The sequence below is a fragment of the Kogia breviceps genome, chromosome 17 (genome assembly GCF_026419965.1).
Source record: "Kogia breviceps isolate mKogBre1 chromosome 17, mKogBre1 haplotype 1, whole genome shotgun sequence".
In the NCBI taxonomy this organism is placed as follows: domain Eukaryota; kingdom Metazoa; phylum Chordata; class Mammalia; order Artiodactyla; family Physeteridae; genus Kogia; species Kogia breviceps.
Window position 1 is genome coordinate 41,552,553 of NC_081326.1, and position 17,761 is coordinate 41,570,313.

Here is a 17,761-nt window from a genome sequence, read left to right on the forward strand (position 1 = left end):
ATATATATATATATCTTTTTTTTTTTTTTAGAAGATGTTGGGGGTAGGAGTTTATTAATTTATTTATTTTTGCTGTGTTGGGTCTTCATTTCTGTGCTGGGGCTTTCTCTAGTTGTGGCAAGCGGGGGCCACTCTTCATCGTGGTGCGTGGGCCTCTCACATGTAATTTCAAATGGCATTATTTCATTCTTTTTTATGGCTACATGACATTCCATTGGAAATAAGTACCACGTCTTCTTTATCCATTCATCTGTTGATGGACACTTTTTTCCATGTCTTGGCTATTGTAAATAGTGCTGCTATGAGTACAAGGGTACATGTATCTCTTTGAATTATAGTTTTGTTTGTATATATGCTCAGGAGTGGGATTGCTGGATCATATGGCAACTCTAGTTTTAGTTTTCTGAGCAGCCTCCATACTGTTCTCCATAGTGGCTACACCAATTTACATTCCTACCAACAGTATAGGAGGGTTTCCTTTTCAACCTTTCCAGCATTTGTTATTTGTAGACTTTTTAATGGTGGCCATTCTGACCAGTGTGAGGTGGTACTTCACTGATTTGGTTTGAATTTCTCTAATAATTAGTGACGTTGACCATCTTTTCATGTGCCTGTTGGCCATCTGTATGTCTTCTTTGGAGAAATGTCTGTTTCTGTCTTCTGCCCATTTTCTGATTGGGTAGTTTGTTTTCTTGTTATTGACTTGTAGGAGCTGTTTGTATATTTTGGAAGCCCTTGTTGGTCACATCATTTGCAAATATTTTCTCCTGGTCCATAGGTTGTCTTTTTGTTTTCTTTATGATTGCCTTTGCTGTGCAAAAGCTTACGTTTGATTAGGTCCCATATGGGGTTTTTTGCTTTTATTTCTATTGCTTTGGGAGACTGACCATTGGTACGATTATGTCAGAGAATGTTTTGTCTATGTACTCTTCTAGGAGTTTTGTAGTGTCTTGTCTTATATTTAAGTCTTTAAGTCATTTTGAGTTTATTTTTGTGTATGGTGTGAGGGTGTGTTCTAACTTCAATGATTTACATGCAGCTGTCCAGCTTTCCCAGCACCACTTGCTGAAGAGACTTTTTCCCAATTCTATGTTCTTGCCTCCATTGTTGAAGATTAATTGACCATAGATGTGTGGGTTTATTTCTGGGCTCTCTATTCTATTTCATTGATCCAAATGTCTGTTTTTGTGCCAATAGCATGCTCTTTTTTTTTTTTTTAACACCTTTATTGGAGTATGATTGCTTTACAATGGTGTGTTAGTTTCTGCTTTATAACAGTGAATCAGCTATACATATACATATATCCCCATATCTCTTCCCTCTTGCACCTTCCTCCCTCGCACCCCTCTAGGGGGTCACAAAGAACTAAGTACCCTGTGCTATGCGGCTGCTTCCCACTAGCTATCGGTTTTACATTTGGTAGTGTATATATGTCCATGCCACTCTCTCAGTTTGTCCCAGCTTACCCTTCCCACTCCCCGTGTCCTCAAGTCCATTCTCTAGTAGGTCTGCGTCTTTATTCCCGTCCTACCCCTCGGTTCTTCATGACCATTTTTTTTTGTTTTAGATTCCATATATATGTGTTAGCATACGGTATTTGTTTTTCTCTTTCTGACTTACTTCACTCTGTATGACAGACTCTAGGTCCATCCACTTCACTACAAATAACTCAATTTCATTTCTTTTTATAGCATGCTCTTTTGATTACTATAGCTTTATAGTACTGCCTGAAGTCTGGGAGGGTTATGCCTCTTGCTTTGTTCTTTTTCCTCAGGATTGCTATGGCAATTCTGGGTCTTTTATGGTTGTATATAAATTTTAGGATTATTTGTTCTAGTTCTGTGAAAAATGTCACGGGTAGTTTGATAGGGATCACATTAAACATGTAGATTGCTTTGGATAGTATGGCCATTTTAACAATACTAATTTTTCAATTCCAAGAGCATGGGATATTTTCCATTTATTTATTTATTTATTTATTTATTTATTTATTGGCTATACTGTGTGGCATGTGGAATCTTAGTTCCCTGACCAGGTATCGAACCCATGTCCCCTGCATTGGGAGCACGAAGTCTTAACCACTGGACCGCCAGGGAAGTCCCCATTTTTAAAAATCATCTTCAGTTTCCTTTATCAATGTTTTATAGTTCTCAGCGTATAAATCTTTCACCTCCTTGGTCAGGTTTATTCTAAGTATTTTATCTTTTTTGATGTAATTTTAAAAGGGATTGTTTCTTTTTTTAATATTTATTTATTTATTTGGTTGCACCAGGTTTTAGTTGCAGCAGGTGGGCTCCTTAGTTGTGGCTCATGGGCTCCTTAGTTGCGGCTTGCTGGCTCCTTAGTTGCAGCATATGGGCTCTTTAGTTGCAGCTCGCCGGCTCCTTTGTTGTGGCATGCATGTTGGATCTATTTCCCTGACCAGAGATCGAACCCGGGCCCCCTGCATTGGGAGCATGGAGTCTTATCCCCTGCACCACCAGGGAAGTCCCCAAGGGATTATTTCTTTACTTTCCCTTTCTTATATGTCATTGTTAGTGTAAAGAAATGCAACCAATTTCTGTATGTTAATCTTGTATCCAACTACCTTGCTGAATTTGTTTATCAGTTTTAGTAGCTTTTGTGTGGAATTTTTAGGGTTTTCTGTATATAGTATCATGTCACCTGCATATAATGAGAATTTTACCTCTTCCCTTCCAATTTGGATACCTTTCATTTCTTTTTCTTATATGATTGCTGTGGCTAGGACTTCCAGTACTATGTTAAATAGAAGTGATGAGAATGGGCATCCTTATCATGTTCCAGATTTTAGTAGGAAGGCTTTCAACTTGTCACCGTTGAGTATTATGTTGACTGTGGGTTAGTCATAAATAGCTTTTATTATGTTGAGATATGTTCCCTCTGTACCCACTTTGGTAAGAGTTTTTATCATGAATGGATGGTGAATTTTATCAAATGCTTTTTCTGCATCTGTTGAGATATCATGTGGTTTTTGTCTTTTCTTTTGTTGATGTGGTGTGTCACACTGATTGATTTGCGTATGTTGAAACATCCTTGTGATCCTGAGATGAAGCCAACTTGGTCATGGTGTATTCTTTTTTGTGTGTTGTTGGATTCACAAACTCCTAAAATTAACTCAAGAAGAAATAGATAATCTGAATAGGCCTCTGTCTATTAAAAGAAATTAAATTTGTACTTGTAAACCTTCCCACAAAGACAACTCCAGGGCTAGTTGGCTTAACTGGTAAATTCTACCAAATTCTACCATTTGAGGAAGAACAAATACCAGTTTTACACAAATTCTTCCAGAAAACAGTAGAGGAAGGAGCATTTTTCAAGTTATTCTATAAGGCCAGCATTATCCTAATACCAAATCCAGAAAAAGACATTACAAGAAAAAGAAACCAGTGACTTCCCTGGTGGTCCAGTGGTTAAGACTCCATGCTTCCATTGCCGGGGGCACCAGTTCGATCCCTGGTCAGGGAACTAAGATCCAGCATGCAGCATGGTGCAGCCAGAAAACAAAGAGAAAACCACACAAATATCCCTCATGAACTACATGCAAAAGATCTTTAATTATTTTTAGCAATAAAATTCCACAGTATATAAAAAGGATAATACCTCATGAACAAGTGGGATTTATCCCAGGAATTCAAGGATGATTTAACATTCAAATGAAATTTAAAACTTTAACATATTAAAAAGCAGAAACTATATGATCCAAGTCAATAGACACAGAAAGAGCACTGGACAAGACCTGACATTCATTTACTATTAAAAAAAAAAAGTCTCTCAGCAGACTAGGAATGAAGAGAACTGCCTCAATCTGATAAAGTGCATCAATGAAAAAACGATCAGCTAACATCATACTTAATGATGAAAGACTGAATGCTTTCCTTATAAGATGAGGAACAAAACAGGATACCCACTCTCACCACTTCTATTTAGCATGGACTGTAAGGTTCTGGCCATTGTAATAAGGAAGAAAAAAAGAAAGTAAGAAGTGAAACCTAGATTGGAAAGGAAGAGTTAAGAGCATCTTTATTATGGTCATTGTAAGTATAGCACTCTCCTGTGTTCTGTGAGTGATTCTAATAAATTATTGAAAGGAGTGAGTTGTGGGAGACCCCAAAATTATAGGTGGCTGTGCAGAAGTGAAGGTGGCCTGGGGACCTCACTGGAGGCTGGTATCTGAAGTAAGGGCAGTCTTACTGGGGACCTTACACTTTACCTTGTGAGACTGGATGTTAACTCTGGGTAGTTAGTGTCAGAATTGAATTAAATTGCAGGGCTCCAAATTGGTGTTGGAGAATTGTCTGCAGAACAAATTGAAGCAAATGAGCCTAACTGTATATGAGGTTGTCAGCATAATCACCCAGAGAATTATTTTAAGTGACAGGCAGGGAATATGTTGACTTTACATTCCAAGTGGCAGATATCCGAAAAACAAAAGAGCTTTAACTGTTTCCAGTAGTATTAGCATTAATAATAGAATTGTTATCTTATTTTGAAATTATATATATATACACATATAAATATATGATACAATAAATATATATAATGTTAATGTCACTTTGTACCTATACTTTCAGCATAAGAGAAAACAAATACAAGTGTAAAATCAAAATGATTAAGTAGGGCTTCCCTAGTGACGCAGTGGTTGGGTGTCCGCCTGCCGATGCAGGGGACGCGGGTTCGTGCCCTGGTCCGGGAAGATCCCACATGCTGTGGAGCAGCTGGGCCTGTGGGCCATGGCCGCTGAGCCTGCGTGTCGGGAGCCTGTGCTCCGCAACGGGAGAGGCCGCAGCAGTTAGAGGCCCGTGTACCGCAAAAAATAAATAAATAAATAAATAAGTAAAACATTTCCGGGCTGATTTCTCTGTTTATATCCAATTCTGGTGCTTAGGAACAGGGACCTATGCTGATGCCCAAGGGCAAAAAGCCCCACTTCCTTTAAGAAAGGGAGCAGGCCTGACCCTGATACCCAGTAAGGGGCAACCCTAGGCTTTTTGTTTTTCTTGCTTTTATTCCTTTTTGTTGGCCTTGTTCTGGGTTTGTTTATAAAAGATGTTTTTTTGTTTAACCAAATATTAAAAGTGGAAAACTCTATACAAAAAAAATGGTTAGGTAAAACAAACAAACAAAACCCATCTTTATTAACAGACAACATCTCCAACGGAATTTACAGAAAAGCTCTAGAACTATTGAGTGAGTTTACCAAGGATGCAGCGTACAAGGTCAATATACAGAAATCAATTATTTTTTATATACTTTCTTTTTTTTTTTAAACTGAGTCTCTTTTACTCTGTATGTCCTCCTCCTTCCCTCTTTTCTTCTTTGCCATTCATTTGTTTTATGTTTTGTTTTGGCTGCTTTGCGTCTTTGTTGCTGTGCATGGGCTTTCTCTAGTTGCAACGAGCGGGGGCTACTCTGTTGCAGTGCGTGGACTTCACATTGCAGTGGCTTCTCCTGTTGTGGAGCACAGGTTCTAGGTGCGCAGGCTTCAGTAGTTGCAGCACACGGGCTCAGTAGTTGCAGTGCATGCGCTCTAGGCACGTGGGCTTCAGTAGTTGTGGCACACGGGCTCAGTAGTTGTGGCTCGCAGGCTCTAGAGCTCAGGCTCAGTAGTTGTGGCGCACGGGCTTAGTTGCTCCACGGCATGTGGGATCTTCCCGGACCAGGGATTGAACCCATGTTCCCTGCATTAGCAGGCAGATTCTATTTTTTTTTTAATGTCTTTATTGGAGTATAATTGCTTTACATTGTTGTATTAGTTTCTGCTGTATAACACTGCCAGGTGGATTCTTAACCACTGCACCATGAAGGAAGTCCCTTTTTATATACTTTCAATGGAAAATCACAAACTTACATTTTAAAATGCTATTTATAATAGCATCAAAAATATGTACCACCTAGGGATAAATTTGACAAAAGATGTGAAAACCTTTACAATGAAAGCTACAAAACATTGCTAAGGGAAATTAAAGAAGACTTAACTAAATAGATATATTCATGGATCAGAAGACTCAATACTGTTAAGATGTCTGTCCTTTCCAAATTAATCTGTATAGATCACAGTATTATCTATCATAATCTTAGCATGCTTTTTTTTGTAGAAATTGACAAGCTGATTCTAAAACATATGTAGAAATGAAAAGGACTAAAATAACCCTTTTTGAAAAAGATGCACAATGTTGAAGGACTTAAACCACCTGATTTTTAATACCAATTATAAAGCAACAGTAATGAAGACAGTGTGGTATTGGTGTAAAGATGGAGTATATAGATCAATAGAACAGAACAGAGTCCAGAAATAGACCCACACATTTATGGTGAAAGTATTTTCAACAAAGGTACTAAGGCAATTCATGGGGTAAAGGATAATGTCTTCAACAAATGGTGCTGAACAATTGGATTGCCATGTGCAAAAAAAAAAAGGAACTTGACCCTTACCTCACTACATACAAAAATTAACTTGAAATCAGTTTTAAACTTAAATGTAAGATTGAAAGCTATAAAAATTATAGAAGGAAACATAGGAAAAGATCTTAGTGACCCTGTGTTTGGCAAAGATGCCTTAAAATAGGACACAAAAAGCACAAACTATAAAAATAAAAAATGAATAAATTGAACTTCATCAAAATTAAAACTTTTGTTCTTCAAAAGGCACTATTACTAAAATGAAAAGGCAAGCCACAGACTGGGAAAAAATATTTGCAAAATATTTGTATTTAGATAAATACAAAGGATTTGTATTTAGAACATATAAAGAACTCTTCAGACTTAGTGAGGAGACAAACAACCTAATAAAAATGGGCAAAAGATTTGACCAGACACTCCATTAAAATATAGAAATGGAAAATAAGCATATGAAAATATAACCAACAGCATTAGTCATGAGGGAAATGCAAAATAAAACCACAGTGAAATAACCACTATGTACTTACCAGAAAGGCTAAAATTACCAAGTGTTAGTAAGGATGTGGAGCAACTGGAACTCTCATAAACTGCTGGTGGGAATGTTTACGAAATTAATACATCTACCATACAATCCAGCCATTCTACTCCTAAATGTTTACTCAAAATGAAAGCATATGTCTGTGGGACTTCCCTGGTGGTCCAGTGGCTAAGATTCCACGCTCCCAATGCAAGGGGCCTGGGTTTGATCCCTGGTCAGGGAACTAGATCCCACATTCCGCAAGTAAGAGTTCTCATGCCACAACTAAAGATCCTGCATGCCTCAACTAAAAGATCCCGCATGCTGCAACTAAAGATCCTACATGCCCTAATGAAGATCCCACATGCAGCAACGAAGATCCTGCATGCCGCAACTAAGACCAGATGCAGCCAAATAAATAAATAATTTTTTTTTTTAAAAAAAGGAAGAAAGCATATGTCTACACCAAGACTTGTTCATGAATGTTCATAGCTGCTTTATTTGTGATAGCCTCAAACCAGAAGCAACTCAAATCCCTCCAGCAGGAGAATAGACAAATAAATTGTGGTATATCCATATAATGAAATACTACTCTATAGTAAAAAATGAACAAACTGTTGACATACACATGAACATGGATGAATCTCAAAATAATTATGAGGAATGAAAGAAGCCAGATCAAAAAGAACACAACTGTATGATTCCATTTATGTGAAAGTCTAGAAAATGCAAAAACTAATTTATCTTGACAGGAGATGAACGGTTATTTGGGGGCAGAGGCAGTAGGAAAGAATGAATTAGAAAGTGTCTTGAGGAAACATCTGAGGGAAATGCGTAAGTTCGTTACCTCGGTTGTGATGATAGTTTCATGGACACAGGTATGTCAGAACATCAAATGTCCATCTTAAATATGTGCAATTTGTTTTTTGTCAATTGTACATCAACAAAACTAAAAATGAGCGGGGGAGACTGTTTTATTTTAAAATGTTAATGTCATAAAACACAAAGAGAGGCTGTGGAGGTGTTTCTAGACTGTTGCTACTGGATAGAACACTCTGTGATAGTGAAAATGCTCTGTATCTGCACCATACAATATAGTAGTCAGTGGCTACTGAGCACTTACGGTGTGGCCAGTGCAACTGAGGAACTGCATTTTAAATTTTATTTAATTTTAATCTATTTTAATTTTTTAAAAAACTTTATTGACGTATAGTCGATTTACAATGTTGTGTTTAATTTCTGCTATACAGCAAAGTGATTCAGTTATACATATATATCAACACATTCTTTTTCATATTCTCTCCCATTGTGGTTTATCACAGGATATTGAATATAGTTCCCTGTGCTATGAAATAGGACATTGTGTTGCTTTCCATCCTATATATACTAGTTGGCATCTGCTAATCCCAAACTCCCACTCCTTCCCTCCCCTCTTCCCCTGTGAGTCTGTTTCTGTTTCATAGGTAAGTTCATTTGTGTCGTATTTTAGATTCCACATATAAGTGACATCATATGGTATTTGTCTTTCTCTTTCTGACTTACTTCGCTTAGTATGCTAATCTCTAGGTTCATGCATGTTGCTGCAAATTCCATTATTTCATTCTTTTTTTTGGCTGAATAACATTTCATACTGTGTGTGTACATATATATACACACACACACACATCGCACCTTCTTTATCCATTCATCTGTTGATGGACATTTAGGTTGTTTCCATTCCATTTTAATTTAAATGGCCACATTAGACAGCATGGTTCCAGATTAAAGAAAGCTAAGCATACATGCATATTAAATATAATCTCTGACCTTCTATTGGGTTCTATACTGGAGGATGAAAAATGCTACAAAAAACATTATTAGATCAACTTAGAAGACTAGAATAAGGATGGTAGATTAAATAAAATCTTGTATAAATGTAAATTTATGAAGTTATGGCTATACTGTGGTTATATAAGAGAATATCCCTCCTCTTAGGAAGCACACACTATGTTTAGGGGAAAAGGATAGTGATATATGTAACTTACCCTCAAATAATTCAGAGAGATAAGCAAATGATAAAGCAAATGGGATAAAATGTTAACAATAGATAAATCTGGGTAGAGCGTATATATGTGTTTCTTGTACCTATCTAATTGTATTTTTATGTTTGCAACTTTTGTAAGTTTAAAATCATTTCCAAATAAAAAGTCTTCTAAAATACCTTTATATGTGATTGTGGTATTGCAGTTATATTTTTTAAAGAGTTCCAGTCCTTTAAGGATACATTATGAAATATTTATAGACAAAATGATACATCTGGGGTTTGCTTTCAAGTAATATGGCATCTTAGCATGGGGGATGGGAGTGTACAGGAAACAAGGTCAGCTGTAGATTGATTTTCTTGAAGCCGAGTGATATGCACGTGGATTTATTATACTAGTCAGTTCCTTTGTTTATATATATATGTTTAAAATTTTCCATGACTTTAAATTTGGAAGAATTGGCATTTTCTCAATATTTTTTCATTTGAGAATATTGTACACCTTTCTCTTACTCGTTTCGTTTCCTTTGGTACAGGCTGGGAAAACTCATTTATACCAAATGCTTCATTAGGAAAATGATATATGTAGTTCATATATTCCTTAAAACAATAAAAATCCTCATTAAAGCAAAAAGACACCTTTTAAGACCCCATCAGTGGTCACTTATTTCAAGCCATTTTAGACAGTGCACCCAAGTTCCACTATAGCAAAATACTTGGTGCAGACCTGTCAGTAGAACAGTCCTAATCCATATCTAAAAAATACTTAGACAAGTAAAATTTCACTATTAAAAATTCCATGTGATCTTTGTTTCTGAATATTTTGGTTTAAATTAATGTGTACCTAGAGATCACATTCCCTGACTGTGAATCCTTGAGATGATTTAAGTGTAGACGAGGCCAATGACGTTAACAGTGGAGGTGTTTTGCCCTCAAAATATGCCTTTCACACTCAGGCCTTCTTTTTCCCAGGATATCATTTTTATCCTATTTGGCTCAGTGTTTAACTCAGTTAAGTGGTTTAAAGTTTGACTTTGGGAAGATTTCATTATTTTAATTGCGTAAGTTCAGTAAAATATTCAGCTAAGCTCTCTCTTCCAGCCTGTGACACAAGGAACAACACCCAGTCACACACTCATTTTAGTGGCTCTGACATGAACCAAGACAAGGAAAGCATATTCACAAAGCATAAACATTTTGTAACATGTCAAGAAAGTTCTCTTCCTGGGGGGCCGTATCCCTAAACATGGAAATACCTTCACTGATAGATCCCTCTGTGACATGAGTGTTTGAGGTCACGGGAATGTATCTGTTTAGGAAAAGTTAACACTGCAAATCCTTTGACTTTTCTATGCTAGATTTCTAGTTTTGTTCATCGTTCTGAGTTTTCTTTCTTTTCAGAGATAGACTACTGCGCCTCACCTAACCATGGATGCCAGCACGAGTGTGTTAACACAGATGATTCCTATTCCTGCCGTTGCTTAAAAGGCTTTACCCTGAATCCAGATCAGAAAACCTGCAGAAGTAAGTTGCACTGGGGCTTGAAGAAGGGCTTGTTCCTCAGATGGCCCTGTTGGTTTTCCTTTCCCTTGCAAAGCTCAACCAGGTGCACTTGTACTCAGCATTTGTGTTTGCTAACAGTATTCTGCCTTTTATTTTACCTTTTGTCTCACCTGATCCTGTGATGGGGATAATTTTTAGAGACCGCATAGACTGGGTCTGCCCATTGGATTCATTTAGTGAAATCGAGGCCCAAGCTGAAGGTCCCACCTATTTGAAATGAGGGCACATCCTCCCTTCTTTTTACCCCCTCGCCCCTAACCTGCAACAAGTATTTGGGACTTTGAGAAAGAAAAGGCTGGGTCCAGGGTTGGAGGGAAAAGGAGCTGGTTTCTTCCAGTCCTACAAGATGAGGCACTTGATGGCTGCTAAGAAAGGGGAAGTTGCAGCTCTTTCCTCTTTGTTATGAAGGAAGGAAAAACAGAAGACTCTGGGGCATCCCTGCAGCATTCAAGAGGTACATGGTGTCAGCAGGATGATATTAAGCATGTGCTGAGTGACTCAGATACTGTCGTCTAGCACCTCAGAGGGCTTGACCGGGGATCTAGAGCACGGACCCCCAGTGGGATCTCTTTAAGAGATCTGTCCCTGAGAGGCTGCTAGAATGCAAGGTCTACAAGGACAGAGATTCTTCTCTTCTTCTCACTCATGAATCCTCATCACCTCAATGTTTGGCACCTGCTGGTGTGACACAGTATTGAGTGAATGAATGAGCAAATGAATCTCTGAGATTTATCATCCTGGAGAAATGGCAACTATCGTCTGAATTACTCTATCTTGTTAGAAAGATGGCCCTTTTTTTTTTTTTTTTTTTTTTTTTTTTTGGTGATACGCGGGCTTCTCACTGCTGTGGCCTCTCCCGTTGTGGAGCACAGGCTCCAGACGCGCAGGCAGCGGCCATGGCTCACGGGCCCAGCCGCTCCGTGGCACGTGGGATCCTCCCGGACTGGGGCACGAACCCGCGTCCCCTGCATCGGCAGGCGGACTCTCGACCACTGCGCCACCAGGGAAGCCCCAGAAAGATGGCCCTTTTAAGGCATGCGTTTTCTCAAAAAGCATTCCTGAAGTTAGTCCACACATATGCACACTGAATTGTACACATTCTCCCCACAGTGTCATTCACAGAACTCTCTGGAACTCCCATTAAAGGACATATTCTCTTATGTGTCCCTTCATCCACTTTTTCTTCCTGGTGATAAGTACAGCAGCGTTCTGCATCACAGGACTGGATTTTCAAAAGTTTTACTGTATATCTTTTTGGAAAAGCTTTGTGGTTTATAGAATTGAGTCCACAAGCTACAGTCTGCTTACAGCACATGTTAACTCACATGCTCACTCTAATACGTGTTAAACGTTGTATGGTGGCAGAGGGTGGCAGAGCCCATATTTTGAAACTGAGCCTCTCTTATAAAAAATGATTCCCACCGCCTTGCCTGGATGCAAACCCTGGAAACATTCAAGCATCGGACGAGAATTTTAACTGAGAGCGTTCGGAATGTGAAAACAATTAGATGGACAGTTTTCCATTAGACCACACATGCATGCAGTATGTGGGAAAGGTCAGCCTGGCCACTCCTCTCTGTGCTATTTACACCTTTTTCTAGGGGTGAGAGTGTCAGCGACTGACTTCACCCCGGGAAAAGCACTCACCAGTGGACTCCTTTGTGAACCCAAATCTCTTACATGGGGGATAATTAGATCTGGTTCAACTCAGACACTCATTGGAGTTGCAGGCTTCACTGTGTGTCGCTTTTGGAGGGAGAAGGAATCGAGCTGGGCATGTGGCCATCAGTGGAGGGGAACTGGCTCGAAGCTCTGCATCTCTTACAATCATCTAGGAGTCCCTCGCCCCTCCCTCCACATCCTGCCTGGAGAGGCACTTGGAGTAAGAGAAGAGTCCAAGGCATGGACTGCACAGTTCTCAAGGGAGGAGTCAGGCCAAGAACAGAAGTACGAGTGCAGAGCAAGGGACCATTTGGAAGTAGTGTGACCACAGCCCACAGACGGCCAGTCTCAGGCTGCGGCCCAGCCCGAGTCCCTAACGCTCATTCATATGTATTCAGTGATAGCTCCATTTTCTCTTTAGCCAGGTGCCCTACTTTTCATCCAAGGAAAATGGAATTTGTTTTTAAAACCCAATGTCCTCATCAGCCCTTCTCCCAGCACCCTGCCTCATCATCCATTGTCTTTGCTACAAACCCAGCCCTCGACTCCCGAGGTCCCTCTGAAAGCCACTTCGCCCTAATGCGCACACGCCGGCAGTTAGGGCCGATCGGAAAGTGAGCGCTCACCCTCTCTCTGGAGGATCACATGGAATCGGGAAGCAGAGAAATGGGGCTTAAAATCTGGAGTTTGTTATTAGGAGTCTGAGGATCTCGAGAGCATTAAAGATCTCAAGCGCAGGGTACAGTCATTCACATTTAATCAGCAGTTGATGGATGTGGGCTATTTTCAATTCTAATAAGAAATCTATTTTTCAAAAGAATTTGATGTCATCCAGTTCAACTGGAAAAAAAAAAGGAAGTTCAAGGCAGAATCCTACTGAAGAAAACACTCTTGGACAGGATTTGTTCTTCCTCCTCATCTAGGCATAATTTCTTTTTCTGGAAAGTGCCGTCATTGACTTAAAGCATAAATTATTAAGGCAGCGACACAGAGACCGGGACTGGCGGTCTAGGCGGGGGCCCCAGGGTGGAATCAGAGGTGGGTGGTGGGACCCGCGTGCTGGACTCCAGGATTGCTCAAGCGGGCACCACGGCTGAGACATCACATTCTTTTTTTTTTTTGGCCGCACCGTGTGGCATGCGGGACCTTAGTTCCCCAACCAGGGATCGAACCCGTGCCCCCTGCATTGGGAGTGTGGAGTCTTAGCCACTGCACCACTAGGGAAGTCCTGGAGACATCACATTCTAAACAGCTGGGGCGGGGGCCACGGGTTGAGCCGGGGAACGTGAAGGCCGGTTTTGGCAGTGTCACTCATGCTGGCCACGTGACCTTGGACAGGCTGCTTTGCTTCTCTGGATCCCGATTTCCTAAACTGAAGGAACATGACTTTCTGCTTTAACATTCTGTAGCCTGTCCAATTTTTCTAAAACTTACTCTCTGTACCACTCAGTTGGCATTACAATTTACTGTCTGGGTCACTAATCTTTCATGTATTTATTTCTCATCTTCTCAATGAGGTCTCCAGCTCCTTTGCGAGTTGGCACTCATAAGCGCTGTTTAATTGGTCATCTGACAGTCCTGCCATCTGACCTCGCAGGGTTATTGGACACTCCAGGCTTTGCCAGATAAACCTACACCCAAGCCTGGCCCATGTATAGCTCATCACAGTTAGGGAGGAGACTGGACCAGATGTGGAGAGCATAGTAGGTAGTCAATAAATACAGATTGAATGAATAACTGTGTGAATGACTAAGTAACATGTGAAGAATTGTTTACTGAAGCACGTAAAGAAGGCAAAGATCTACAGTTAAACCTCTCCTGTAAAGTACCATTTGGAGAAGAGGCATTTTTAAATTGCTATTTGCCAGATAGCTGAGTGATAACCTCTTTAAGAATCTTCATGTTTTTTAATTTAATTACTGTGTGTAAATCTTTCTTAAAGACAATGATGGCCCTTTAAAAAATTGTGTTAAAATATACATAACAAAATTTACCATTGTAACCATTTTTACAGGTACATTTCAGTGGCATTAAGTACCTTCATGTTGTTGTACAACCATCACCACCATCCAGCTGCAGAACTTTATCATCTCTCCGAACTGAGACTCTGTACCGATTCTCTCTCCCACCAGCCCATGACAACCCCCCATCCTATTTTCCATCTCTATGACTTTGCCTACTCTAGGAACCTCATATAAGTGGAATATTACAATATTTGTCCTTCTGTGACTGACTTGTTTCACTTACCGTAATGTCTTCAAGGTTCATCCATGTGTGGCATATGTCAGAATTTCCTTCCTTTTTAAGGCTAAATAATATCCACATTATATCACAGAAATAAAAACAAAAACAGATGGGACGTAATCAAACTTAAAAGCTTTTGCACAGCAAAGGAAACCATAAACAAGACAAAAAGACAACACTCAAAATGGGAGAAAATATTTGCAAATGAAACAACAGACAAAGGATTAATCTTCAAAATATACAAACAGCTCATGGAGCTCAATATCAAAAAAACAATCCAGTTAAAAAATGGGCGGGCTCTCTCTCCTCATAATCCCCCTCTCTCTCTCCTCATAATCTCTCTCTCTCTCCTTATAATCTCTCTCTCGCGCGCCTCAAAATCTCTCTCTCTCCTCATAATCTCTCTCTCCTAATCTCACTCTCTCTCCTCAAAATCTCTCTCTCTCCTCATAATCTCTCTCTCCTCATAATCTCTCTCTCTCCTCATAATCTCTCTCTCCTCATAATCTCTCTCTCTCCTCATAATCTCTCTCTCTCCTCATAATCTCTCGCTCCTCATCTCTCTCTCTCCTCATAATCTCTCGCTCCTCATAATCTCTCTCTCTCTCCTCATAATCTCTCTCTCTCTCCTCATAAACTCTCTCTCTCCCCTAATAATCTCTCTCCTCATAATTTCTCTCTCTCTCCTCATTATCTCCCTCTCTCTCCTCATAATCTCTCTCTCGCTCCTCATAATCTCTCTCACTCTCCTCACAATCTCTCTCTCTCCTCATAATCTCTCACTCTCTCTCCCCAAAATCTCTCTCTCCTCATAATCTCTCTCTCTCTCCTCATAATCTCTCTCTCTCCTCATAATCTCTCTCTCTCCTCATAACCTCTCTCTCCTCATAATCTCTCTCTCCTCATAATCTCTCTCCTCATAATCTCTCTCTCCTCATAATCTCTCTCCTCATAATCTCTCTCTCCTCATAATGTCTCTCTCCTCATAATCTCTCTCTCACCTCAAAATCACTCTCTCCTCATAATCTCTCTCTCTCCTCATAATGTCTGTCTCTCCTCATAATCCCTCTCTCTCTCTCCTCATAATCTCTCTCTTTCTCCTCATAATCTCTCTCTCTCTCCTCATAATCTCTCTCTCTCCTCATAATCTCTCTCTCTCTCCTCATAATCTCTCTCTCCTCATAATCCCTCTCTCTCTCCTCATAATCTCTCTCTTTCTCCTCATAATCTCTCTCTCTCTCTCCTCATAATCTCTCTCTCTCCTTATAATCTCTCTCATTCTCCTCACATTCTCTCTCTCTCTCCTCATAATCTCTCTCTCTCCTCATAATCTCTCTCCTCATAATCTCTCTCTCCTCATAATCTCTCTCACTCTCCTCATAATGTCTCTCTCTCCTCATAATCTCTCTCTCTCTCCTCACAATCTCTCTCGCTTCTCATAATCTCTATCTCTCTTCATAATCTCTCTCTCCTCATAATCTCTCTCTCCTCATAATCTCTCTCTCATCTCTCTACTCATAATCTCTCTCCTCATAATCTCTCTACTCATAATCTCTCTCCTCATAATCTCTCTCTCTCCTCATAATCTCCCTCTCTTTCCTCATAATCTCTCTCTCTTTCCTCATAATCTCTCTCTCTCCTCATAATCCCTCTCTCTCTCCTCATAATCTCTCTCTCTCTCCTCATAATCTCTCTCTCCCTCCTCATAATCTCTCTCTCTCCTTATAATCTCTCTCCTCATAATCTCTCTCTCCTCATAATCTCTCTCTCCTCATAATGTCTCTCTCTCCTCAATCTCTCTCTCTATCCTCCTAATCTCTCTCTCTCCTCATAATCTCTCTTTCTCCTCATAATCTCCCTCTCTTTCCTCATAATCTCTCTCTCTCTCCTCATAATCTCTCTCTCTCCTCATAATCTCTCTCTCTCCTCATAATCCCTCGCTCTCTCCTCATAATCTCTCTCTTTCTCCTCATAATCTCTCTCTCTCTCCTCATAATCTCTCTCTCTCCTCATAATCTCTCTCATTCTCCTCACATTCTCTCTCTCCTCATAATCTCTCTCTCTCCTCATAATCTCTCTCTCTCTCCTCATAATCTCTCTCTCTCCTCATAATCCCTCTCTCTCTCCTCATAATCTCTCTCTTTCTCCTCATAATCTCTCTCTCTCTCCTCATAATCTCTCTCTCTCCTCATAATCTCTCTCATTCTCCTCACATTCTCTCTCTCTCTCCTCATAATCTCTCTCTCTCCTCATAATCTCTCTCCTCATAATCTCTCTCTCCTCATAATCTCTCTCTCTCTCCTCATAATGTCTCTCTCTCCTCATAATCTCTCTCTCTCTCCTCACAATCTCTCTCTCTTCTCATAATCTCTCTCTCTCCTCATAATCTCTCTCTCCTCATAATCTCTCTCTCCTCATAATCTCTCTCTCTCCTCATAATCTCTCTCTCTCATCTCTCTCCTCATAATCTCTCTCCTCATAATCTCTCTCTCTCCTCATAATCTCTCTCTCCTCATAATCTCTCTCTCTCCTCATAATCTCTCTCTCCTCATAATCTCTCTCCTCACAATCTCTCTCTCTCTCCTCATAATCTCTCTCTCTCCTCATAATCTCTCTCTCTCTCCTCATAATCTCTGTCTCTCCTCATAATCCCCCTCTCTCTCCTCATAATCTCTCTCTCTCCTTATAATCTCTCTCCTCATAATCTCTCTCTCCTCATAATCTCTCTCTCCTCATAATGTCTCTCTCTCCTCAATCTCTCTCTCTATCCTCCTAATCTCTCTCTCTCCTCATAATCTCTCTTTCTCCTCATAATCTCCCTCTCTTTCCTCATAATCTATCTCTCTCTCCTCATAATCTCTCTCTCTCCTCATAATCCCTCGCTCTCTCCTCATAATCTCTCTCTTTCTCCTCATAATCTCTCTCTCTCTCCTCATAATCTCTCTCTCTCCTCATAATCTCTCTCATTCTCCTCACATTCTCTCTCTCTCTCCTCATAATCTCTCTCTCTCCTCATAATCTCTCTCTCTCTCCTCATAATCTCTCTCCTCATAATCCCTCTCTCTCTCCTCATAATCTCTCTTTCCTCATAATCTCTCTCTCTCTCCTCATAATCTCTCTCTCTCCTCATAATCTCTCTCATTCTCCTCACATTCTCTCTCTCTCTCCTCATAATCTCTCTCTCTCCTCATAATCTCTCTCCTCATAATCTCTCTCTCCTCATAATCTCTCTCTCTCCTCATAATGTCTCTCTCTCCTCATAATCTCTCTCTCTCTCCTCACAATCTCTCTCTCTTCTCATAATCTCTCTCTCTCCTCATAATCTCTCTCTCCTC

At 40.0% G+C, this 17,761-nt stretch overlaps 1 protein-coding gene across 8 annotated transcripts in view; it reads left to right on the forward strand.

The window, feature by feature from the left end:
* The window catches only part of MATN2 (matrilin 2), a 153,878-nt gene that overhangs the window by 100,662 nt on the left and 35,455 nt on the right, over nucleotides 1–17,761 (forward strand). For all 8 annotated transcript variants that reach the window (XM_059042461.2, XM_059042463.2, XM_067017944.1 and 5 more), the window contains exon 7: nucleotides 10,359–10,481. In XM_059042461.2, the coding sequence (XP_058898444.1) occupies nucleotides 10,359–10,481 (123 nt within the window). The remainder of the gene's footprint in view (nucleotides 1–10,358; nucleotides 10,482–17,761) is intronic.